General features: G+C 49.4%; 2 protein-coding genes across 5 annotated transcripts in view; one reads left to right on the plus strand and one right to left on the minus strand.

The window, feature by feature from the left end:
* The window catches only part of ABAT (4-aminobutyrate aminotransferase), an 85,860-nt gene extending 70,557 nt beyond the window's left edge, over positions 1-15,303 (plus strand). For all 3 annotated transcript variants that reach the window (XM_043914282.1, XM_043914283.1, XM_043914284.1), the window contains 5 exons: positions 2,301-2,438; positions 4,012-4,179; positions 5,865-6,011; positions 10,263-10,374; positions 12,066-15,303. In XM_043914282.1, the coding sequence (XP_043770217.1) occupies positions 2,301-2,438; positions 4,012-4,179; positions 5,865-6,011; positions 10,263-10,374; positions 12,066-12,187 (687 nt within the window). In that variant the 3' untranslated portion in view covers positions 12,188-15,303. The remainder of the gene's footprint in view (positions 1-2,300; positions 2,439-4,011; positions 4,180-5,864; positions 6,012-10,262; positions 10,375-12,065) is intronic.
* Positions 15,304-18,909: 3,606 nt separating this feature from the next.
* TMEM186 (transmembrane protein 186) lies at positions 18,910-25,231 on the minus strand. 2 transcript variants are annotated; one of them, XM_043914289.1, is made up of 4 exons: positions 25,179-25,231; positions 23,387-24,038; positions 21,238-23,347; positions 18,910-21,036 (listed from the first exon to the last, which is right to left on the minus strand). In XM_043914289.1, the coding sequence occupies exons 1-2, from the start codon at positions 25,179-25,181 to the stop codon at positions 23,403-23,405; spliced, it is 639 nt and encodes a 212-aa protein (XP_043770224.1). In that variant the 5' UTR covers positions 25,182-25,231; the 3' UTR covers positions 18,910-21,036; positions 21,238-23,347; positions 23,387-23,402. The 2 variants fall into 2 exon arrangements, with proteins under 2 accessions (XP_043770224.1, XP_043770223.1); XM_043914288.1 differs by having other exon boundaries at positions 21,238-24,038; positions 25,179-25,230.
* Between the last annotated feature and the right edge of the window lie 112 nt (positions 25,232-25,343).

Raw genomic sequence — 25,343 nt, forward strand, 5'->3', positions numbered from 1 at the left:
CAAGCTTCACTGACTCCAGAGTAAGAGGAAATGAACTGATGGAAAGACTATGGGACAGCTCATAGGAAAACTGATTCCAGGGGGTCCTCTAGTCCAGTGTGTCAGTCTTCTCCAGAATCCTGGGGCTTTTGGGGGAGCCCTGGTGGTTGCAGGGGGTGCAGGAGGGACTAAGGATGGGCGACCCTGGTCACCAGGCCTTCACTTCAACCAACAGCCCTCCCTTGATCTGTCCCAGATATTAGGGTTCCATGTAAGACGTTGAAAGGATTCTGTTTTTTGAGGGGGCAAGGTGGGGAGTGGCTATTATTCTTCAGATTTGGATTTGAGCTCAAATAAGGCTGGTTTGCCTCTTACCCACACCTTTCTTTTGAATTAATAGGTTTCACCTAGTAGGTGTGAAGCTAGATGCTAGGTATTTCGTTGTTGCGGTGGTTTAGTCGCTAAGTCGTATCTGACTCTTGCAACCCTATGGACTGTAGCCTACCTGGCTCCTCTATGGGATTTCCCAGGCAAGAATATTGGAGTGGGTTGTCATCTCCTGCTTCAGAGGATCTTCCCAATCCAGGGATAAAACCCACAATTCCTGCATTGCAGGCAAATTCTTTACCTCTGAGCCACCTGGCTATTTAGTGGTAAATAAAAGAAGCAAGATGATGGAGTCCAAGCAAAATAAGACCAGCCACATGTCCCCACAGTCGTCATATTTTTTTCTAGTCATCACATTTTTAAAAAGTGAAAAGACCTGGGTGATTCATTTTAATAACATTTTATTGAACCCAGTGTATCCCAAATATTACTGTGTCAATATGTCATTAATATTTTTAAATTATTGATGAGATGTTTTATATTCTTTTTTTGTGTTAAACCTTCAAACTGCCGGGTGTATTTTAGACATAAAGCACATCTCATTTTGGACCAGCTGCATTCCAAGTGCTGGATAGACATGTGTCTCTTCTGCATCCTATCAGAAAGTGCAGACTAGTCAGAAACACAGCGCTAGACAAATAAATGAGAAAATAGTCATGCAATGGCAAATTGCAAATGACACTCTGCAAGCAAAGAAAAGCATCTTACAACTTCCTTGGGGTCGTTGGCGAGGCAGAGACCAGAATTACATCATCCACATAGATGATTTTTCTTTCATTCTGCATCACAGAGAAAGAATACCCTTGTTACTCTATCTGGGTATGTGGTTTGGGTTTTTTAAATTAAGTATAATTATTAAATTATTAATGAAGTATCACAATTACTGTTCCTTAATTATTTATAAGATGATGCCTGTTTTAGAACAAGACTCCAAGAAATATAACCACTTGGGGAAAATCAGATGCTTTTCTTACTACTTCATCACTGTTAACAGTTAAAAACTTTTTTTTCTTGTTATGACCTATAGGGAAGGAGAATCTGAAAAAGACTATGTGTGTATGTGTTTGTGTGTGTAACTTAGTTTGCTTTATACCAGCAACTAACACAACACTGTAAATTAACTATACTTCAATGTTTTCTTTAATGATTTTAAGGTAGAAGGGTGCTCATTTCTCCACATACTCTCCAGCATTTATTATTTGTACACTTTTGATGGTGGCCATTGTGACTGGTGTGAGATTGTAACTTACTGTACTTTTGATTTGCATTTCTCTAATAATTAGTAATGTTGAGCATCTTTTTATGTGCCTGTTGGCCATCTGTATGCCTTCTTTGCAGAAATGTCTATTTAGGCCTCCTGACCATTTTTTGATTGGGTCATTTGGTTTTCACTGAGTTATGTGAGCTGTTTGTATATTTTAGAAATTGAGCCCTTGTCTGTCGCATCATTTACAAGTATTTTCTCCCAGTTCACTGGTTGTCTTTTTGTTTTGCTTATGGTTTCTTCTGCTACGCAAAAGCTTACACATTTGGTTAGGTCCCACTTATTTATTTTTGCTTTTATTTCTATTGCGTGGGAGACTGGCCTAAGAAAATGTTGCTAAAATTTATGTCAGGAAGGTTTTGCCTCTGTTCTGTCCTAGGAGTTTTGTGGTGTCGTGTCTACATCTAAGTCTTTAAGCCATTTCGAGTTTACTTTGTGTGTGGCATGAGGGTCTGTTCTAACATCACTGACTGCCATGCGGCTGTCCAGCTTTCCCAGCACCACTCGCTAAAGAGAGACTGTCTTTTCTCCACTGTATATTCTAATGATAAGACACCATGGCATCTTCAACATAACTCCCAGGGGTCCACAGCACCCCCCATGCCCATCCTCCTCGGGGGCTGCCCAAGAGCCCCCACGAGCCCTTGTCCCGTCCCCCTTTGGAATCCAGGTGGAGGACCTGATCGTGAAGTACCGGAAGAAGAAGCGGACGGTGGCCGGCATCATTGTGGAGCCCATCCAGTCTGAGGGTGGAGACAACCACGCGTCGGACGACTTCTTCCGGAAGCTGAGAGACATCTCCAGGAAGGTCAGTGCTGGGGCCATCTAGGTGGATTCCCAGAGCGACAGGTGAGCCTGGACTCCTGTAAGCTTCCAGGTGTTCACAGGCTACCTGTGGGCTTGGTGGGTAGAAAACTTGGGGCTGACGGCAGGACAGGGAATTCTTCCCTAAAATCTTCTTCCAAAGTCAGCCTCCAACCTGCCGTCTTAGTTGGTGGTGGTGGTTTAGTCGCTAAGTCGTGTCCGACTCTTGCGACCCCGTGGACTGTAGCCCGCCAGGCTCCTCTGTCCATGGGTTCTCCAGGTAAGGATACTGGAGTGGGTTGCCATTTCCTTCTCCAGGGGATCTTCTTCACCCAGAGATCAAACCCAGGTCTCCTGCATTGCAGGCAGGTTCCATCTTAGGGAATGCCCAAACAAGAGAACGTCCCAGGGAAAGCCTCAGCCCCCTCGTCCCTTTTCTTTGAAGGGATCCTACCTCATCTTTCAGCCCATTGTGGTTAACTCTCCACAGAAAGCAAATGAACAAACTTTATTTTAATATCATGTCTATTTTCGGCTTCCTAGATGACCCTGTGGGCTTCCCTTGTGGCTCAACTGGTTAAGGATCTGCCTGCAATGCGGGAGACCTGTGTTCGATCCCTGGGCTGGGAAGATCCCCTGGAGTGGAAAGGCTACCCACTCCAGTATTCTGGCCTAGAGAATTCCATGGACTGTATAGTCCATGGGGTCTCAAAGAGTCAGACACAACTGAGCGACTTTCACTTTCAAATGACCCTAGTGGTAAAGAACCTGCTTGCCAATGCAGGAGACATAAGAGATGTGGGTTCGATCCCTGGGTCGGGAAGATCCCCTGGAGAAGGGAATGACAGCCCCCTTCAGTATTCTTGCCTGGAGAATCCCATGAACAGAGGATTCTGGCCGGCTACAGTCCACAGGGTTGCAAAGAGTAGGACACAACTGAAGCATTTAGCATGCCCGCATATCTATTTTAATGTGTCTTGCATGTATAGCTGGCCCATCCAAGCAGTCAGTTTATGGATAAAGGTTTTAAAAATTATCTAAACACAGATGCTAAGTAAATAATAGTCCAGGTAGACTTCCCTTGTGGTCTCCTGGTTAGGACTCTGTGATTCTACTGAAGGGGCAGGGGTTCAATCCCTGCTCCAGGAACTAAGATCCTGCCTACAGCACTGTGTGGCCAAAATTTAAAAAAGAAAAAAATTAAGACCAATAATAATAATAGTCCGGGTGCTGAGCAGAGCTGGCAAACATGGCACCTGAAGTTTGGGAAATGGGGCTTCCTTACAATTGGGACACGCCTCCTTCTGAGCACGTTGGCCTGCTCAGGGACCAAAGCCAGTGGTTCAAGGAGCATTTGATGTTCCGATTTTGTTCCAGTTGGGCAGTGGGAGGCCACGTGCAGACACAGCCCTGCAGGAACTGACTTCCTAAGCCTTGGTTTGGTTTTGCACAGCCTGAGAATACGGGCTGGGTGTGAGGTTCAGAAAGCAGTGACTCTTGGGCTGGATTCGGGGATCCGGGTCCGAGGTGGGCGGGTGTACCCGGTGTTCATCTCTCCCTAACCTCACCTCCACCAGCACGGCTGTGCCTTCTTGGTGGACGAGGTCCAGACTGGAGGAGGCTGCACTGGCAAGTTCTGGGCCCATGAGCACTGGGGCTTGGATGACCCAGCGGATGTGATGACCTTCAGCAAGAAGATGATGACTGGGGGCTTCTTCCACAAGGAAGAGTTGAGGCCCAACGCTGTGAGTGGGGACCCTGCCTGCCTGCCCCCTCATCTTTGCTTTCCAGGGCAGGGGGCGTTGCTTTCTCTTAACTGCTTCCTTCTCACCAACAAGGCACTCAGTAAATACCTAATGTCTCACAGAAGTTTCCGAAGCCTTATTTCTCATCAACCTAATTTAAAGACAATGGTTACAGTCACCCCAGCTCTCTCTGCAGGGTTGACTTTATAGCAGTCTATCATCAGGCTTATAATTTTTCTCTCTGTGCACAAGCAAAAATATTGTCAATAGCTGCTGCCGTGAACAGAGCGTTTGTCTCTGACCCAGTTCTAAATACTCTGCTTGTACTTTTAATCCTTACAACATCTAACCAAGTAAATGTTATTTTTCTCTGCCATTTTGCTAATGAGGAATCAGGCACAGAGAGGTTAAGTAAGTTGTTTAAGGTCACACAGCCAGTTAAGTGAGCAAGTCAAGATATAAAGCCAGAGCTCATGCTCTTAACCCTTTTACTGGAATGCCATATGTACATACAGATTCTCTCTCTCTCTCATACACACACACACACACACAGAGTCATCAAGGGCCCAGGGTCCCTCCTTCCATCATTCCTGCATGTAGCTTCTACCCTCAAGGTCACCTCATGATCCAAAATGGCTACTTGGGCTCCAGCCCTCAAGTTTCAGCTTGAGGCAGTAGGAAGGAAAAAGGAGGCCAGGACAAAGTGACCCACTTCTCGTCTTTACGCAGCCTTCCTAGAAATCCCACAGCGTTTCTGTTCCTACCGCTTTTGCCTAAGATCTGTTCACGTGGCCACTCTTAACTGCAAGAGAGGCTGGGCAGTATGTTTCAGTTGGGCTGCATGGGTACCTGAAAGAGGAGTAAAGTGAGCGGTCTTTAAGGTCTTTAAGTCCCCTCCTGACTCCACCAAAGTGCTGTGTTTTCACAGACAGATCCCTTAACCTCTCAGAACCCCAGCTCATCCTTTATAAAAATCAGAGTTGTGGTGATGAGGAGCCAGCTGTCTCAGTTTCCCCAGGGCTGAGGGGTTTTCCAGGGCCTGGATGAGTTGGTGTCCCTAATAGTAGTAACTATAAGACCCACAAGGACTACCCTTGTAGCTCAGTCGGTAAAGAATCTGCCTGAGTGCAGGAGACCTGGGTTCAATCCCTGGGTTGGGAAGATCCCCTGGAGAAGGGAACAGCAACCCACTCCAGTATCCTTGCCTGGAAAATCTCATGGACAGAGGAGCCTGGTGGGCTGTAGTCCATGGGGTCGCAGAGTCGGGCACGACTGGGAAACTAACACACACATACATACCTAAGACCCACAAGGCTTTCTCAGTGGCTCAGCTGTAAAGAATCTGCCTGAGTACAGGAGACGCAGGCTCGATCCTGGGGTCGGGAAGATCCCCTGGAGGAGGGCATGGCAACCCACTCCAGTATTCTAGCCTGGAGAATCCCGCGGACAGAGGAGCCTGGCAGGCTACAGTCCATGGGGTCACAAAGAGTCAAACACGACTGAAGCGACTTTAGCACACACGCATAAGACCTACAAGGTTGCTGTGATGGAGAAAATTTGGTGAGACCATGTGTTATCCTCCCAGCCCTTAGCAGCTGCTAGCTGAGTTGATCTCTCTCCTCTTAAGGAGAAGTGTGTCTGAGGATATGTCTGGAACCCTTCTGATACCCCGTGTCTCCTTCTAGCCTTACCGGATCTTTAACACGTGGCTGGGGGACCCGTCCAAGAACCTGCTGCTGGCCGAGGTCATCAACGTCATCAAGCGAGAGGACCTGCTGAACAACGCAGCCCATGCTGGGAAGGTCCTGCTCACGGGACTGCTCGACCTCCAGGTACTCCGCCACCCAAGCCCCACCCCAGCCCTCCAAGACCCCCACCCACAGCTCCCCATGGTCCCCAGGGCAACAGCTGAGCCCTTCAGGGTGGCATCGCACCCACCGCCCCAGCGATTCTGAGTGGGCTGCGCCATTTCTATAGGGAGCGCCTTCCTACTCCTCATTTCCAACCTTGTTCCTGGTTCCTGAGCTCCAAGTTTTCTTCTAACATCCTCCTCTGAGTTCAGACATCCCTCCTTTGAGAAACTGCCCCAACTCTCCTCTCTCCTTCCCACCTGTTCCCTCCCCTGGACCATCTTCTACACCCTGGTCACTCCATAGCGGTGCTCTCCAAGGGGACAGATTGCAAGTTCTTGTTGTTCAGCCGTGTCCGACTCTTTGTGACCCTGTGGACTGAAGCACGCCAGGCTTCCCTGTCCTTCACCATCTCTTGGAGCTTGCTCAAACTCATGTCCATCAAGTCGGTGATGGCATCCAACCATCTCATCCTCTGTCGTCCCCTTCTCCTCCTGCCTTCAATCTTTCCCAGCATCAGGGTCTTTTCCAATGAGTCAGTTCTTCGCATCAGGTGGCCAAAATACTGGAGTTTCAGATTCAGCATCAGTCCTTCCAATGAATATTCAGGATTGACTTTCTTTTGGACTGACTGGCTTGATCTTCTTGCAGTTCAAGGGACTCTCAAGAGTCTTCTCCAGCACCACAATTCAAAAGCATCAGTTTTGCTTACAATCAAGATTGTAAGCTATACACATAATTTCAAAGGTCCTAGTAGCCATAGTAAAAGTTAAAAAGAAGGAGGTGAAGTTAATTTGAATAATTTGACCCATCATATTCAAAATATTATTTCAACATGCCATCAATATAGAAAATAACATGATATTTCACATTCTTCTTCTCATAAGTCTTTGAAACCCAGTATGTATTTTACATTTAGTTGTTCAGTCACAAAGTCATGTCCTACTCTTTGCAACCCCATGGACTGCAGCACACCAGGCTTCCCTTTCCTTCACTGTCTCCCAGAGTTTGCTCAAAGTCAAGTCCATTGAGTTGGTGATGCCATCCAACCATCTCATTCTCTGTTGCCCCCTTCTCCTCCTGCCCTGAGTCACCTAAGGCACATCCCAATTTGAACTCACATTTCAACAGCCACATGTGGCCACCTCATTGAACAGTAGAGCTCTCTTTTATAATTATTTGCCTTTGTTGTGTCTATTCCCTGCACAACACACTCTCCTAGATTTGAGGGTGGGAGATGTTACTTGGAGGAACCACAGTATCTCCAGGACTGGCCAGTCCAGCCCAGGAGTTAGGAGGAGAGCTGACCCTCCCCAGATGGCTGGACAGAAAGAGCCCTTCCTTCCTCTGGGAGCGTGAAGCATCTGGTCCCTGGTGAGCTCAGCAGAACCACTGATGATGATGGTGATGCTAACAGCGCTGCTGATGTTGAAGGGAGGAGGGACAGTAGTGAGAACAGCCCCCACTGATTGAGACCCTGCTCCGGCCACGTCCTAACAGGGGGCCTCATGCATTCCTGGTTAAGTCCAACAGTAATGTTACTGATGTAGACACCACTGTTATCCCCATTTTACAGATGAGGAAACTGAGCAGTGGAGAGTTATTAACTTGTCCAAAGTTACACAGCTTCTACTGTGCCTTTTCCTTCTTTCTTTCTTTTTAAAATGTATTTATTTATTTGGCTGCACTGGCTCTAAATTGTAGCACACAGGATCTTTAGTTGCAGCACGTGGGATCTAGTTCCCCAACCAGGGATGGAACCCAGGACCCCGGCATTGGGAGTGTGGAGTCTTAGCTTCTGGACCACCAAGGAGGACTTCCACTGGGGTTTGAACCTGATTTTGGTGACCTTCAAAGTCCATGTTCTTTGCCAGTATTCACCTCTGACATGATCAAAGACATCATCCTTTTTAAAATTATTTTTCCATCAATTGAAAATTTGCTCTGTGCCAAGCATTGTGTTAAGTGAGTTATCTCATTTAATCCTCAGAATAGGATTACTGCATTTTAAGGGAAAAATAAATGCAGGATCCTGCAGTTACATTTAAATTTCACAAGTCCAAAGCCCAGGGGAGAAAGGCAAGTACTAGACTTGGTTCCCATCACAGGGAAGAGGTAGGAGCTTCAGGGACCAACTTCTTCCTCCCCGGACACAGATGTGAGAGTTAGCAAATTACAATACAGGACTCTCAGTTAAATTTAAAAGATGGGAACTAATTTTTTTTTTAGCACAAATATATCCCATGCAATGTTTGGGACATACTTACACTGAAAAATTAGAAGTTGCTTGTCAGGGGCTTCCTTGGTGGGTCAGTGGTAAAGAATCTGCCTGCCAACTCAGGAGACATGGGTTCCATCCCTGATCTGAGAAGATCCCACATGTTGGAGCAACTAAGCCCATGCACCACAACTATTGAGCCTGTGCTCTAGAGCCCTGGAGCCGCAACTGCTGAAGCCTCCCTGCCTACAGCCCGTGTTCTGCAACAAGAGTTAGTTCAGTCAATCAGTCGTGACCCCATGGACTGCAGCACACCAGGCTTCCCTGCCCATCACCAACTCTCAGAGTTTGCTCAAACTCATGTCCATCGAGTAGGTGATGCCATCCAGCCAGCTCATCCTCTGTCGTCCCCTTCTCCTCCCACCTTCAATCTTTCCCAGCGTCAGGGTCTTTTCAAATGAGTCAGTTCTTCGCATCAGGTGGCCAAAAGTATTGGAGTTTCAGCTTCAGCATCAGTCCTTCCAATGAAGGAAATGGCAACCTACTCTAGTACCCTTGCCTGGAAAATCCCATGAACGGAGGAGCCTGGTAGGCTACAGTCCATGGGGTTGCAAAGAGTCAGACACAGCTGAGCAACTTCACTTTCCTTTTTCCTTTCCTTGTACGTGCTCTAGAGATACCTGTTCTTTACAATCTCAGATCGGGGATAAAGATATACAACGCACAGTCCTCAATGTCAAACCTTCAGGCCTTTCATGACTCTGTTTAGCCCTTCGGCTAGTGACGTCCTTTCTCAGCAACTCCCTCAAGGCTCTGGGAACAGTCACTAATGGCTTTCCATCAGTCACATCAGTACTTCAACATCTTGTTTTCAAGATGTTTTTCCACGATGTACTTTTTACTGCTCCCAGCCCTTTGCCTGGGGGTGATGAGAAAGTCATTCTTATTTTTCAAAGAAGCCCTGTTAATTATAGTATAGGCCTGTGCATAGCATATTCCCTACAGTACTCCGCAGCAAGAGAGGCCGCCACAATGAGAAAACCATGCACCATGAGTAGAGAGTAGCCTTCCACGCACCGAAACTAGAGAAAAGCTCACACAGCAAGGAAGACCCAACACAGCCAAAAATAAATAAACAAAAGTTAAAAAAGAAAAGAAGTTGCTTATCTGAAATTTATCTGGGTGTCCTGTATGTTTTTCTGGCACCCCTAAGCCAGGACAAGTTGAAGTTAGAAAAATATAATTCTCATTTTCTGGATGGGAGTGGGGAGCTTTAAACCCAGGTCTGCCTGATGGCAGACGCTGAAGGGGTTAAGTGTGGCTGCTGAGACAGCTGAGCCCCTCCAACTGTGCTGCAAGTAGCTCGAAGGGGGATTTCTTTTTCTTTTCTTGGGCTGGATTTGCATTTAGACTGAGGCTGGGTAGGAGCAGGTGCTAGAAAAAGCCTCTGGGAAGGATGGAAGCAGAAGGACCTTCCCTTCTGCTGCCCATTCCTTCCCCCGTTGCCAGGGTGGCAGGGGAAATGTCAGACACTTCTTTGTCCCCTGAGGGGACAGCTGGGCCCCCGCTGCAGTTGTCAGTGCCGGAGTGTGGACGTGCCAGGGCCAGCCGGGTCCTGCAAGGATCCTGTTGTTCTGAGGCTGTCCCTGCCCTGAGCCGAGTGGCCGTGAGGTCCACGGGGACTGATGGCTGCCTTGGCTTTTTTCTTTTTTACTGACCTGGGTCTTCGTTGCGCATGGGCTTTGCTCTGGTTGCGCTGAGCAGGGGCTCACCTCTAGTTGCAGCGTGCAGGCTTCTTATTGCAGTGGCTTCTCTTATTGCAGAGCACGGGGTCTAGGGTGCAGGCCTCAGGCCTTGTGGTGCACGAGGTTTAGCTACCTTGCAGGACATGGGCTCTTCCCGGACCAGGGATGGAACCCACGTCCCCTGCACTGGCGGTGGATTCTTAACCCCTGGACCACCAGAGAAGTCTTGCTTTCCTTTGCACTGATGCCGGCCTTGTCTCCCGACTGCAGGCCCGGTTCCCCCAGCTCATCAGCAGAGTCAGAGGGCGAGGCACCTTCTGCTCCTTCGACACTCCAGACGAATCCGTGCGGAATAAACTCATTTCAATAGCCAGAAACAAAGGTAAGATAGCCAGGCGGGGGGAAGTGACCACAGTTCCTGGTCGGGGGCCCAGTTGGGGCACAGAAGGTGAACCTTCACAGGACTAAAGATAGTCTGAATCTCCTTTCTCAAAAGAAGAGAAAGTTACCAGGGAGCTTTCTTTGTATGTTGATTCATGTGGCGATATTCCCTGAGGTAAGTGGTGCCTATGCTGAAAAGGATCAGGAAACCTTCCTTCAAGGAGCTTTCAGTCTAGCAGGAAGGGGTGACATTAAAGAGAATATTTCAGAAACAATCTATTACAGTTTTAAGTCCTAGGATGGAAGAAAAGGAGCTAGAGAGAAAATAGCTGGGAAAAATGTCCAGGAAATCAGGGAACGCTTCCTGGAGGGAAGTGGCATTTTGCTGGCTGAATAGTGGTTGGCCAGGTGAAGAAAGTGAGGAGGAGCGTTTTGGGCAGAGGGAGGGAGGTGTTCCTTTAGCTGGGTGAGATGGGGCTTAGAGTGTGACAAGCGACAGAGGCAGCGGCGGGTGAATCAGGTTCAGGTGGATGATGTTCAAGGTTCCGGACTTTCTCCTGAGAGCTATGGGAGCCCTGAAAGTTTTAAGTGGGGGAGATCAGAGTGCCTGCTAGGTGACTAAGCTGGTATCTTTCATGTGGACCATCTTAGAGGATCCCAGCAGCAACCCTGAAGGGTAGGGTAATTCATCTCTTGAGAATGAAAAAAACAAGTCTCAGAGACACTGCGCAACCTAGGCAAGGACCCCCATCTAGTCAAAGGTGAAGTCACCCTTTAAAATAAGTACATTCTGGGGATTCCCTGATGGTCCAGTGGTTAAGACTCTGTGCTTCCCCTGCAGGGGGCACGGGTTCTGTCCCTGGTCCATGACTCTAAGATTCCCGCAGGCCATAAATAAATAGATTTTTAAAATAAAGTAAGCAGATTCCAGGAACTCCCTGGCGGTCCAGTGGTTAAAACTCAGCACTTTCACTGCTGGGACCACAGATTCCATCCCTGGTTGGGGAACTAAGATCCCATATGCTAAAAAAAAGATAACAATAAGCAGATGCCGTCTCTTGGCCATGCTGACCTGCCCGCACTTGTGTAATTTACTTCTTTTTTTCATAATTGTATTTATTCAGTTACTTTTGGCCGCATTCAGGCTTTCTCTAGTTGCGGGGAGCAGGGGCTACTCTCCAGCCGCCTGGTGCGGGGGCTTCTCATTGTGCTGGCCTCTCTCATGGCGGAGCACGGGCTCTACAGCACGTGTGGCACACGGGCTTATTGCTCCGTGGCATGTGGGATCTTCCTGGACCAGGGATTGAACCTGTGTCCCCTGCGCTGGCAGGCCGATTCTTAACCACTGGACCACCAGGGAAGCGCTGTCATTTAGTTCTTTACTTATTTTCTCTCCTGCCGCCTGGAGTTCCCAGAAGACAGGGACTTGGTCTCAGGGTTTCTCCATCAGCAGGGCGAGTTTGGGGCAACAGAGCTGGCATTCACAGTTGGGAGGGAGGGAAGAGAGAAGGGTGGGCAAGCCGGGCGATGGGAGAGAACAGGAAGGAAGGCTGGATGGGTGGCTGGGGGAAGGATGAAACAGTCCAGATGGATGGTAGCACCTCTGTGTGACCGTCCCCCAGGGGACCCCCAGCAGGTGACTCTGAGCCCGAGCCCCTAACCCCCCCCAACCCCCCATGCCTTTCCTTCCAGGCCTGATGCTGGGGGGCTGTGGCGACAAGTCCGTCCGCTTCCGCCCCACTCTGGTCTTCCGAGATCACCACGCCCACCTGTTCCTCAACATCTTTAGTGACATCCTGGCCGACTTCAAGTAAAGAAGCCCTCTCCTCTGCGCTCTGAGGACGGCCCGACCTCAACCGTTGTCCAATTGATTAGTTCGCCTAATTCATGTTTTCACTCAAAGTTTCAGAGGTGAAGGCATAAACTGGAGGGTTACTCGTGAAGAGGAGGGGATGTCTCTGGTGGCTTGGGGGCAGGGAGGGGCTGGTTGGGGTCTCCGTCTCCGCGGAGCAGGTGGCGCACATTGATTTTCAGCTCAGAGATTCTGCTTGAGCCCTGGACTTAGTCTTAGGATGGTCCCCGGGGGTCCTGGCCATGTAACTGCCCCCCGGGCACCCCCACAATACCTTTGGAAGCCAGTCAAGGGAATGACACCTGCTGCTGGGGCTGGCAGCCGGGACTCCTGGGTTCCGTTCCACTTGAGTGACACATTCAGAGAGGGGAGGATGCTGGTTCCCCCTCCCCTGTCCTATGCAAACAGACTCGCATCCCCCTCACCCCCCTTCCTGGCCCTGGAGCTCTGAGCATGTCCCATGGCAGTGCAGTGATGGGCAGGACAGAGCATGGGAAGGCAGGATGGCAGGGACATGGGACTGAGCTTCGGGCTGTGGGAAGGGGGTCTTCTGGCCACTCCCCCGATGCATCTGGGGATGCCTCTCCAAACTGTGAATTCTCTCCTTGATGGGGCTTCGTCCTCGGAGAATCTCTGGGTGGCATCACCAACAGGTCTTAGTCACCACCCTCATTCCCCAAGTCCCCTCCCTCCTGTTAGGCATCAGCCTGGACCTCCCTCCTGGGAAGGAAAGCTGTGGCCCATCACCCTGGGACACACTCCCGGGAGTGTCAGCCCAGGCCGGGGACAGCAGAGACTCCCCTCTTCCCGTCCCCCTGGCATCTGGGGTCTGACTTTGGACCCCTGGTCCGGGGTCCAGAAACCTTTCTCTAGCTTTTGCTCATCCACCTCTGCTCCACATGCGAGCAGCCCCCCAGGAACGGCTTTGCTGCTCCATCAGAGGGAACTGGTTATAGGACCAGGTTTCTTCTTGCGGGAGGCGTCACACATTATAAGTGCAGAGCTCCAGGCAGGAAAACACAGCCTGTCAGGGCGTGGCAGTTCCCTTGTTGTCATTGCTCCGAGTCAGAGGTTTTCCCGCCATGCATGAGTGTGAGAGGAACAGGCAGGTGATGTTTAGAGGCTTCACTGGATGATGGCTGAGGTTCAAGGGGGTCTCTCCTGGAGGTGAGACAATTGTGCAACTAATTTGACTTCAGATGCTCCTAAAACAGAGCAGCAGGTCATCCTAGAGCAATGAGGTGTGGCTTAGCAGGTAGATGAAGGAAGTCCGTCCAAAAGGAAGCCACTTGGGTCTCCCCGTGCTTCGGCTGACAGTTTTGGGGAGCCAGGCAGATCAAGAATCTCAATTCAGCACTTTTCTCTTTTAATAACTAATCATCCAAAGATCTCAAAGTGCTTTGGTTTTTTCTTCCCGCTTCCACTGTTGAGCAGATTTGGGCATCAACCTATCTTTGCCGAGAGTGGAAGGCAAACTCACATGCTTAACAAGAACACGGACAGATCCATAAATACTGGTTCACCCCACATCCTGCACTCTGTGCTAATCTTGCTTTTAAGGAGCTCTGCTGTGTCCCAGGGCATGTGCACTGACAGCTAAATGGAGTTCCCTCTCTCTACAACTTTTACTCACCTGTAGATTCATTTGTTTATCCAGTTATTCATTCATGAAACTTGCATTAAATACCTGCTCTGTCCCAGGCCAAGCGCTAAGCACTAGAAATCCAAAGGTGAAATAAAACCTAGTCCCTGCTCTCAAGGGACTCACCCTCCCATTGGGAACAACAGACTCTTAAACCAACAATCAATGCAGAATGGCAAGTGCCGTAACAGCAGTATGTATGGGAACATCAGGAAATCTGAGGGAGTGACCTGATCCACCTAAGGGTCAGAGGAGGGTCCAAGGAGAAAGTGACATTTGAGCAAGGTTTTGCAGGATGCGTAAGAGTTCACCTAGCAGACAAGGCAAGGAAATGTTGCAGAAAGGGAACAGCGTATGCAAAGACACATCCGTTCACAGCCTCACACCTTTCACAGGGGATCCAGATTCCACAGGCAATATCCCAAGATTCAAGGCCTTATTTAACAAACAAGCAAAATGCAAATCAAACCATACTTCACATATGCTTTCTCTTGAGAACCTTAGCATCGGATCCAAACATACAGTGAGGTTCCTGGAGTCCAAAAGGTTTTTAAGCCAGTGCACAACCAGAAACATGGCTCTCTTTGGTGGAGAGAATGGCTCCAGTATTTTGTTCTCTCCCCATTGGGCATGGACAGACAAATGAAATCTTTTTTTTTTTTAATCTGGAGGGTCATGACCAGACGTATTCACTCCTTACCAAGGGAATTTACTTCTTGGAAAACTTTTTAAGCCATTTATCAGCCAGTTCTCGTTGACTCAGGGCTGAGTGAGTTCCTGAGACATCCTCTTTTGGGGGTGGGGGGTCTAGCTGGAAGAATTTCAAAAATAAAGATTCTCAGCAGTGTTCAAGAAACTTGACGGAGGTTAGTGGAACACAGGGAGAGCAGAAGACAGGTGCAGACGAGTTTTTGTGACCTATGGTCTGGAAATTAATCCATCCCACATTAGTGCAGAAGAGTCTGCAGAAGCGTTTTTGTGACCTATGGTCCGGAAATGAATCCATCCCACATTAGTGCCATGGAGTTTAGTACGTGTCGCTAGGAAATCTCATCCCTTTTACAGAAAAACGAGGTCCAGTAATAGCAAATCTTAGCACATCCTCACTTTTATTATAAATGGGTGTTTTTTTTATAATTTTTACTGACACTCAGTAACCATGCAAAGTTGTGCACAACATTCATCTGTCTATATATCTGTACGTGTCTGTATCTATCTATATATCAGCTCATGGTAGAAAACCATAGCTAGGGAACCTCGCCAACTTACCTGCATACAAAGTGATCTTGTTTACAGTATTCTGTTGACAGTGCCAATAAATGATAAAGAAACTAACATGTCACAGTGTAACGGATGACCCTATGCCCAACTCCATGAATTCAACCTGTTTCCTGTGTTAATCAGTATTCTTAAATTAAAAACATTTATAATGGAAACACCTGCGTTTAAGTGGCCTTTTTGGTTAGAAATGGTTTTGGTAAGGACTCATTTGACAGGTTCTTATTAAGCACGTATGATATACCTCTTCGGGATGTCGTGGGGGAACTCTGTGCCCGCGTTAAATCTGCCTTGGGCTCAGGAAGCCTGCTGAGGCCACTCAGTTCATCAGAGTTCACCCAAGGTATACCACGTGTTGGGGATGGACAAGGCGTGGTCCTCAGCTCACCTGCTGTGGGCCTGTGTAAGGACCAGGACACAGGAGGATGCTGTTCGTGAACCAAGCATAGACCCAAGGCAGGGTGGAAGTTAGGCCCTGAATTCAACTTCATGATTGAGTGAGAACTGCTCCAGTGACTCAGAGGAGGGGTAGAAGGCATTCCAGACCAAGAGAACAGCTAGCTGAAGGCTGGGTGAGGCAGGCAGGTCTGTGGCGTTCAGCATGACTATATCACAAAGACGGGGAGATGGGAAGAGCCTGGAGACCAGGCCAAAGAAAAAGGCAGGGCACGGATCCAGAGGGCCTTCTGGGCCAGGCTGGGCCTTCCACACAGTGATGGAGCCACCGAAGGTCTGGGGTAAGGGGGTAATCAACATGCATTCTAGAAAGAATGCCCTGAATGTCCCCTGTGAACAAGAGAGCCTGGACGACCAGGTGGGCATCTGTGGCCATCGAGGTGACCGGGTGGCCCAGCCAGGACAGCAGTAACGGGCTGGACGGGGAGACGTCGAGCACAGAACCCACAGAGTCCAGGACACTGACAGTCCACACTAGATACCTTGTGCTGCTTCATTTTTTAATATTTTTTAATTTACTTTAATTTACTTTAAATTAATTTTTAATTAATATAATTTAATTTACAACAGGTCCCAGTTGCAGCACGTGAGATCTTTTCTTTTTTTTCAGTTGTGCCGTGTAGGATCTAGTTCCCTGACCAGGGATGGAACCCAGGCCCCCTGCCTTGGGAGTGTGGAGCCTTAGCCACTGGGAAATCCCAACACTGGATGCACTTTGGAGTTGCCCTAAAGAGCTTTGTAAAACCCCTAATGCTTGTGCCCCACCCCAAGCCAATTCAACTGCATTCTTTCTGCCACCGCTTGAGGTGGTAAGTGAAGGACCAGTTGGAATCAGCCCGCAGGCAGATGCAGCGTGGGAAAGCAGGGAAGAGACGCTGAGTCAGCACCTGTGAAACCAAAACAGCCTGCCTCTTCGGTCCTCCTGGTGTCCTGACCTGGAACCTCGCAGGGGTCGTGGGCTCCTGACTCGCTTCTGCGCCCAGCTGTCTCAGTACCCCTACACAGCCCTTATTTTTCTCACGTGGAAAATGTATGGTTTGGATCACAGAATTTCCAATGTTCCTTCTGGCTGGGACACCCAACACGTCTATGAAATAACTGGACTTGGAAAGTAATATTTACCATTAAATGTGCTTTTAAGAATAATCACAGGTAATGATAATATTTATCATTTGTTTGAGCATCTGCTACATGTAAGCATATTCTGCTGAAAGTGAAAGTGTGAGTCGCTCAGTCATTTCCGACTCTTTGTGACCCCATGGACTATAGACCTCCAGGCTCCTCTGTCCATGGGATTCTCCAGGCAAGAATACTGGAGTGGGTTGTCATGCCCTTCTCCAGGGGATCTTCCCAACCCAGAGACGGAACCTGGGTCTCCTGCATGGCTGGCAGATTCTGAAGTACCATCTGAGCTACCAGGGAAGCCCATATTCTGCTGGGGCTTTGTAATTGTCACAACATGCCTATGCATGTGGTAGCCTGTTTGTAAAATGAGAAGCCTGATGCTCAGAGAGGTTGGAGACACTGCCCAGCATCATACAGCCTGGAAGCAGGGATTTGAGACACGGCGGGGTGTGAGTGCGCACACTCCATCAACATGGGGTTGCTTGAGGAGCGACCACTCAGGACACTTCTCTCTGCCATTCTGGCCACTGGCCTGAGAAAGTGGACTTGAACTGGTCAGCATTAGTGTAAGCTCCTGAATGTATATCCCTCAGGCAGGTAGGTGGAAGGACTTCTGTTAAAAAGTTACTGTTTCCATTCTTCTGTCCTTCTTCCCGCATGTCCCCAGAGGCAGGCACACAAGGCAGGAGAATAACTGATCAGCTGCTTTCTAGCTGGGCGACCTTGAGCAAGTCCCTTCACTTCTCTGAGCTTCACCCGCAGAGAGAGACTGATCATGTAATGCAGCTGACACTTACTAAGGGCTTTCCTGGACTGAGCACTATTATAAGTGCTTTGCGTGTAGGAAGTCAGTCCCTTCAACCACCTTCGGGGGTGCTTTTAGTGTCATCAATTCACAAAAGAAGAAACCAAGGCACAGAGAGCGATTATTGACTGGCCCAAACTCACAGCCTGGGAGTGACAGGGCTGGGGTTCCAACCAGCTAGGAGTCTTGCTTCCAAACATGGTGCTTTCCACACTCATGCAGCTGCTGGCTCTCCAACTCCAGCCCTTGCTGGGGGGATTCAAGAAAAGCATATCATCATCGCCTGACATGTAATAGGTGCTGAATACATGCTGGTTCCTTCGGCCACTTGATCTCCAAGCACGGAGTTCACACATAGCTCTAAATATAAAATCTACGTCCCAACAAGGAGACAAGTCCCACCAGATCCCAGGGTAGATTATAACAGTTAACCGGGAAAATGGATGCTTGTCTCCAGGGTTGGTATAGACATGGCCAGATGGTATTGGCCCTGCCTGATTAACCCTCAGCAGGCAAGAATTTACAGTTGAATGAATGCTACACGATCAAAACAAGGCCATAAAAGTTGGGATTCTGCCCAGGTTTCAAAAGGACACTGAAATGACTCCATTTAGGACTCATGAGTCCTGAATTCTTAAAGCAGCCAAGGGCAAGCTCCTAGTTATTTGAGTAACTTGCCCCAGGCTGAGCCCCTGCAAGCAGCTAAGCCCATCAGATCTGTTTTGGGGATTGCATTAAATGTGCCTGTTTATGATGGGCTGGGGGTGGACTACCTGGGCCTGTAACAAGGTAAGGCTCAGTTTCAATAACCAGGAGAGGAAGGACAGGGTTTCCCAGGTGGAGCTAGTGGTAAAGAACCCGCCTGCCAATGCAGGAGATGTAAGAAACTTGGGTTGGATCACTGGGCAGGGAAGATCCCCTGGAGGAGGGCATAGCAACACACTCCAGCATCCTTGCCTGGAGAATCTTCATGGACAGAGGAGCCTGGTGAGCTATGGCCCATAGGGTCACAAAGAATCAGACGCAACTGAAGCGCCTTAGCACACACGCATGCATAGTAAGGACAACAGTTCCCAGCTATGCACACTGTGAATGCCCCTGGCTGCAGCTGACCTCACCAGTCCGGAGGACCCCCTGTCTTAGCTCAGGCTGCTCAAACAGGATCCCATAGGCAGGGACTTCCCTGGTGGTCCAGTGGTTAAGACTCTGGCTTCCAATGCAGAGGCATGGGTCCCATCCCTGGTTGGGGAACTAAGATCCTAAGACCTCACATGCCACACAGCACAGCCAAAAAATATAAAGTAACATTAAGAATAACAACTTTAAAAAATAAATACTAACAAAAATAAATTAAAAAAAAGAATACCATAGATAGGGCAGCATAAACAGCCAACATTTATTTCTCACAAGTCTGGAGGCTGGAAGTTCATGGGTGGGTCCTTGGTGAGGGTCTCTTCCTACCTGTCCTCACAGGGCACTGATTCCATCATGAGGGCCCCACCCTCATGACCTCATCTAACAAGAATCACCTCCTAGAGGCCCCACCTCCAAACGCCATCACACGGAGCGGGGGCTATGGTTTCAATATATGAATTTTTAGGAGGGGACATAAACATTCAGTCCATAGCAACTACCATGTGAAAACAGACATGCTACAGGTCACCCCATCTCACCCCATAATCATTTTGTTGTTGTTAATCTGGGGCACTGGGACAGCTCCTAGGTACTGCCCTGCTGGTGCACTGCAGAGGGCCTAATCCATTTCTGTTGCCACACGGTGATCCGGGATGGTGGGGGGCTAGGGTGGGGGGCGGTGGGAAATGAAGGGGTGGAATGATGCATTTGCTCTGTGCGCCCTCTGCTGGTACTGTGTGAGCAAACCACACATCCTGGAAGTGGACTGAAGTGAAAGCTCGGTAGTGTCCAAATCTTTGCAACTATGCAGTCCATGGAATTCTCCAGGCCAGAATACTGGAGTGGGTAGCCTTTCCCTTCTCCAGGGACTGGGCCAACCCAGGGATTGAACCCAGGTCTCCCGCATTGCAGGTGGATTCTTTACCAGCTGAGCCACAAGGAAAGCCCAAAAATACTAGAGTGGGTAGAGGTGGCTCTTCCTGCCAAAACTGGTGAGAATCTGGGCTCTCATCTCCCACTGTGCTGACACTTCTGGGCTGTGACTGTCAACCTAGATGAGAATGGGAATCACCATCACCTAAGGAAGCTGGGCATGGGCCTGGGCCTGCGGGCCTGCTCAGTCATGTCCAGTTCTTTGCAACCCCATGACCTGTAACCCACCAGGCTCCCCTGTCCACAGGATTTTCCAGGCAAGAATACTCGGCAATGGTGTTTTTTTTTAAAGGTCTCCAGGTGACTCTCCACATGGAGCCTGGGCTGAGAACCTATTCTTTAGCGGGGGCGGGGCGGGGGCGGGGGGGCGGGAAATGGCCAAGGGAAACAAAATCCACAGAGGCATGTTAGTCTGGTGCTTCCCATCCTGGCCATCTATTTCAGAAATTCCCAGCCTGGCTGCATTGCAGAATTAGCCTCAAGCTTGACAAAAAGACTCTGGGGACCCAACCCTGGATATAATCAGAAACTCCAGGGCTGAAGCTTGCTCAGGGAAGTGCTTACACGTATCCCAAGAGGCCTATTTGAGTTCATTTTGGGTTTTAATAAGTCAAAGTCAAACCATTAATCCTTAAGACATTTTATAGGAACAGACTATCAAATGGCACAGCCTTGAGAAAAGAGGCTCACAGGTATTGAAGGCACTTGATGAGCAGGTGAGGGAAAGGTAGAGACAGGCACCAACTGTTCTAGATAATTATATAATCAAGTCTTCTGTATAACTGAATCCTCACTATAAACTTTTTTTAAAGACTTTTTTTGATGTGGGCCATTTTTTTTGTCTTTATTAAATTTGTTCCAATATTGCTTCTGTTTTTTGTTTGTTTTGGCTTTTTGGCTGCAAGGCTTGTGGGATCTTAGTTCCCCAACCAGGGATCAAACCCACGCCCTTGCATTGGAAGGCAAAGTCTTAACCACTGGACCACCAGGGAAGTCTCCATATGATAACTTCTTGAGGGTAAATGCAGAGCAAGAAACTGGAAAAGGAGAGACTTTTATGTAGATATCTGGGGAGAGAGGCTTCCAGGCAGAGGAACTGTGTCAATACAAAGGCCCTGAGGCTGGAGGGTGCTTGACTATTGGAGGAGGAGTAAGGGAAATACAGCCAAGTGACGTGATCAGTACAGAACTGTGGATGAGGCAAGGAAGCTGGGGGAAGGGGCCAGGCCATGCTCCAGGCGGGACCTATAGACCCCAGTAAGAATTTCAGCTTCTATAGAAGTGATGCAATCCTCTTTTTTCAAAGGATCACTTTGGCTGCTGTGAGAACAGGCTCTATCAGGGTAAGGATGGAAGCAGCAGGCTGCAATAATCCAGAGGCTACAAGGGCAGCTTGGATCAGGGTGGTGGGGCTGGTAGAGGTAAGAGCAGTCAGGTTCTGACTGCACCTTTAAAGTAGGTATAAAACCGTCTGTCAATGGAACCACATGCCATTTACCCTGAAGAGCCAGCACTTCTGAGTGGGTCTGAAGCCCTCCGGGACTCTTCAGGCCCACCACCAGGCTCTGGGTTACGCCTTCCACAGACACACTGTGGCTGACAATGGGGGTGAGGGGAGGGCTGGACAGCGTTCCCAAACATCTGAGACACACAGTCACAGCCACAACCCCCGCAGACCATGGCCTCCGACTGGCAGAAATTAACACAGAGGACGAAACTGGAAAAGGAGAGACTTCTATGTAGATACCTAGGGAGAATATTAACAGGAAACAACAAATCCATGATAAGCCTAGTCCTATCACTTGCATCATTAACTAAAGATAAATACAAATTAAAGCCACTTCCTCTTGTTCTTAAGTGTTCCCAAGCTTTCACAGTTCTCCCCTTTTTCTCTGACCATCAAAGCTTCCCCACAGTGATGTGGATCCAAATCAGGGTCCTCCCTGAGCAAGGGTACCCATCCTGCTCCTGTCCAGGGCAGAAGGCCAGTCTTGCTGCTCCTGCGGCCTGCCTCCTCACACCTGGGGTGCCCTTCAAGGTCCAGGCCCCAGGCCATCTGCACCTCAGTCCCCCACTCACCCCCTGCTGCTGTTCTGCTTTGGACCACCCCACTCTTCTCTTGCCTTGCACATTTCCCCATCTCTACCACACACACACTTAGCATCTGTCCTCCCTCCCCACCGACACTGTCAGCCCCACAAAGGCCCCAAATCCCCTCCTTTTCTGAACTACATATGATGCCTTATACCTAGCTGACTTGGAAGCCTGCGGTAACAAACTGTGGTTTTTTTTATTATTATTTTTTTTTTTCTGGCCATGCTGAGTCTTCAATGCTGTTCAGGCTTTTCTCTAGTTGCAGAGAGTGGGGGTTGCTCTCCAGCTGTGCTTCTCACTGTGGTGGTTTCCCTTATTGCAGAGCAGGTGCACCAGGACACGCGGGCTTTGGTAGTTGTGGTTCCCAGGCTCCGGAGCACAAGTTCAGCAGCTGTGGCGCATGGGCCCAGAGGCTACACAGCATGTGCAATCTTCCTGGACCAGGAATCAAATCGAGCCTGAATCTTCTGCCCTGGCAGGCGGACTCCACCACTGGGGCACCAGAGAAACCCCAAACCATCTTGAATTACATGCTTTACTTGCTTTTGTGAAATGAAGTAGATTAAGAAGATCTAACTTGGTGCAATGGTAAAGAATCTACCTGCTAATGCAGATGACCCAGGTTCTATCCCTGGGTCAGGAAGATCCCCTGGAGGAGGAAATGGCAACCCATTCCAGTATTCTTGCCTGGAAAATCCCATGGACAGAGGAGCCTAGTGGGTTACAGCCCGTGGGGTCACAAAGAGTGGGACTCGACTGAGCACGCACATGAAAAAAAACGTGTTTCATGTTATCGTCATCTTTCTCAAAATGCCATTTTTCAGTCTACACAGAGGAAGGAAACCTCTCCAAATATTTGATCTTTATCACATTCTTTACAGCAATGAAAAATGGAAATCATTTAAAGGACCAGCTACATTCACTCAGTGGAATATTTTGCAATTACTGATTTTTTTTTTTTTTGCATAAATAGTATTTAAAAGAATCAAATAATCTGGGACTTTTGTTTTTATGTATTTGTAAGGTATACTCCCCATTTTTTTCTAATTTTGAGATCTAATTGGCATATATCATTGTATTAGTTTAACATATACAATATAATTATTTATATATATATATAGTAAAATTACAGTAAGTTAACAACTAGCATCTCGCAGTTAACAAGGTTTTTCCCTTATGGCTATTTTAAATGATCAACCCCTGCGGCCGCTGGGTACAGGGAGAGCGAAATCCCTCCCCGTAGTCTGGGATCCCTTCAACGAGCCACCAGCTCTGCATTAGCAGTGACACCCAACCATCCCAGGAGACCAGGAGGATTTTTTCCACTTTATAGACGTGAAAACTAAGGTTCTGAGAGACTTCATAACCTGGCCCAGGCGCGGGCTTTGAGAACGGACAGAACCCAAGTCCCCCACACCTGTCCGATTTCACATCGGAGGACGGTTTGAGCAAACCTGTCATTGCTTCCTCCGAGAACCTACCAGAAACTTCTGGCCATTATCTCGATGCCACACGCAAGTGCAGGGAAGAATCGGCACTCGGGGCCTCTTCTAAACCCGGTTACTAATGTCTACCTTGTGAGTTTTCTCACCCGGTCCTTCAGCCCCGCCCACACCCTTTGCCTCCCCACTGGAGGCTCGGCTCCCGGCATCCACTTGGGCTCCCGGCATCCACTTGGGCGCCAGGCCATTCACTTGGGCGCCAGGCCATTCACTTGAGCGCGTCCAGCATCCCGAACACCTGCGTAAACCGGTCTTGGTCCAGGATGCGCCCGTAGCGCAGGGTGAGGTAGAAGGTCTGTTTCCCGCTGTACTGCTGGATCCGCACGAACAGCTCTTGGGGCCGATCCCGGCTCTCCGTCATGGGGATCACGTCGGCCACGGGGCAGTAGGTGTCCTGTCGCCGGCCCCAGAAGGTCAGGTGGGCCACCCGCAGCACAGTGCCCGCCTCGTTCACGTACAGGATGCCCACCAGCCTCCGGAAGAAATGGCTCATCCAGTACAACATGGCCAGGGCGAAGCCGGCGACCCCGCCCGCCAGGCACAAGGAGCTGAAGGGCATGAGGCCCTGGGAATAGCAGTAGAGGCCCGGCGGCAGGGCGGCCACCGTCAGGGCCGTCTGTGTCACCTTCAGCCGAGACAGGTACCCGAAGGCCTTGATGGCGTCGAACCGGTACACCATCTGAAACTTCTCCGCCTCTGGGCCCGGTGGCTTCTCCTTGGAGGGGGGCGTCCCGCTTCCCAACCCCCTCCTGGGATCCTGACCACCGTAGCAGCACAGCCGGTGGAGCGGCCTGCCCCACGCGGCTGGCCCTGGCGACCGCGCCACAGCTCGGAGGAGGGCAGCCTGGAAGGGAGACAGGGGAGACCATTTCTCTCAGGGAACTCAACCGTGCGGGTCACTCAAGGGACAGGTGCAAAGCCCCTCACACGGAGGCCAGTACTGTGAGATCGGCATTACTGCCAGAGACGGAAAGAAGGGTAAAGCCAGCGGCTTTGTTTGCTGTTGTTCAGTTGCTAAGTCGTGTCTGACTCTCTGCGACTCCATGGACTGCAGCCCATCAGGCTCCTCTGTTGTTCACCTCACAGATCTGCAGGAAAGCTGTGCACCACAGGAACCAATACTTCTACTTTACCATGGAGAAAACCAAACCCAGAGAAGGCAAGCAATGTACCCAAAGACCCACAGCCAGTCGGTGGGGCCGAGTCTGATTTTTAAAAGCGGTCCTCTTTCCTCCAGGCAGTTCAAGTAAATATGGGAAAGGAGGCACAACCTTCATTCATTCAACAGTTAACCTGCGAAAGGACAGCTCTACGCTGCCACTGAATAATCCATAGCCTGTGTGACATTTCCCCAGGCAGGAAACGCCATCAGTGTCCTAGTGGGGAACAAACCCGGGAGATAGTCATCACAATAACTTTCCAATTCTTGGTCAGATTAAAGCGTCTTATTGGGGCTAAATGAAACGCTATTTCTTCGCCTAGACTGAAAAGGGATTGAACGAAGGATGAGGGAAGGATGGAGGCATCAACCCGCAGCGCTAGGGTTTCATGAGGCGCAGTTTCACACCTCGAACAGTGCAGTGAAAAATACTTTGGGCGGTGGAGTCAGATCTGGGTTCCAATCCCGACTCCTACAGTCACCAGCTGTGGATCCTTGGGCAAATTACTCCGCCTCTCTGGGCCTCAGTTTCTTCATCTTTCAAAACGGGGATCCAGAATATACTGAATGTGATGATGGTTTGAAAGCCTTCAAAACGCACTTGATGCACTCCGAGTGCTCAGTGAGTTTTAGTTATCGCCAGCTGTAGGTCCACGTGACCGGAGGGCAAAGTAAGGCGGGAAGCAGCAAATTAAAACCCACGCGGGATGTCCCTCTGGCAGAGTCTCCGAATGAGAACCCCTGGCGTCTGCATACCTGCCCCAGGCCTGCCCCGGACCCCCAAAGCATGTCACCTCCCTCGCTCCCCACCACCCGCTTTCTTACCATAGTACAGCTGCCCGGTGCCGGAAGTGAATCCACCTGCTCCCGGAACCGCTAAGAGCGCGTGCTGGGCCCTAATAGGACAGCGGCGCGTTGCATTCTGGGATCTGTAGTCCAGAGCACATCCCAGTGCCGCTAGTCGCCGGCATTGTGGGAGTGGATTCTCCT

The sequence above is a fragment of the Cervus elaphus genome, chromosome 10 (genome assembly GCF_910594005.1).
Source record: "Cervus elaphus chromosome 10, mCerEla1.1, whole genome shotgun sequence".
Taxonomy (NCBI): Eukaryota; Metazoa; Chordata; class Mammalia; order Artiodactyla; family Cervidae; genus Cervus; species Cervus elaphus.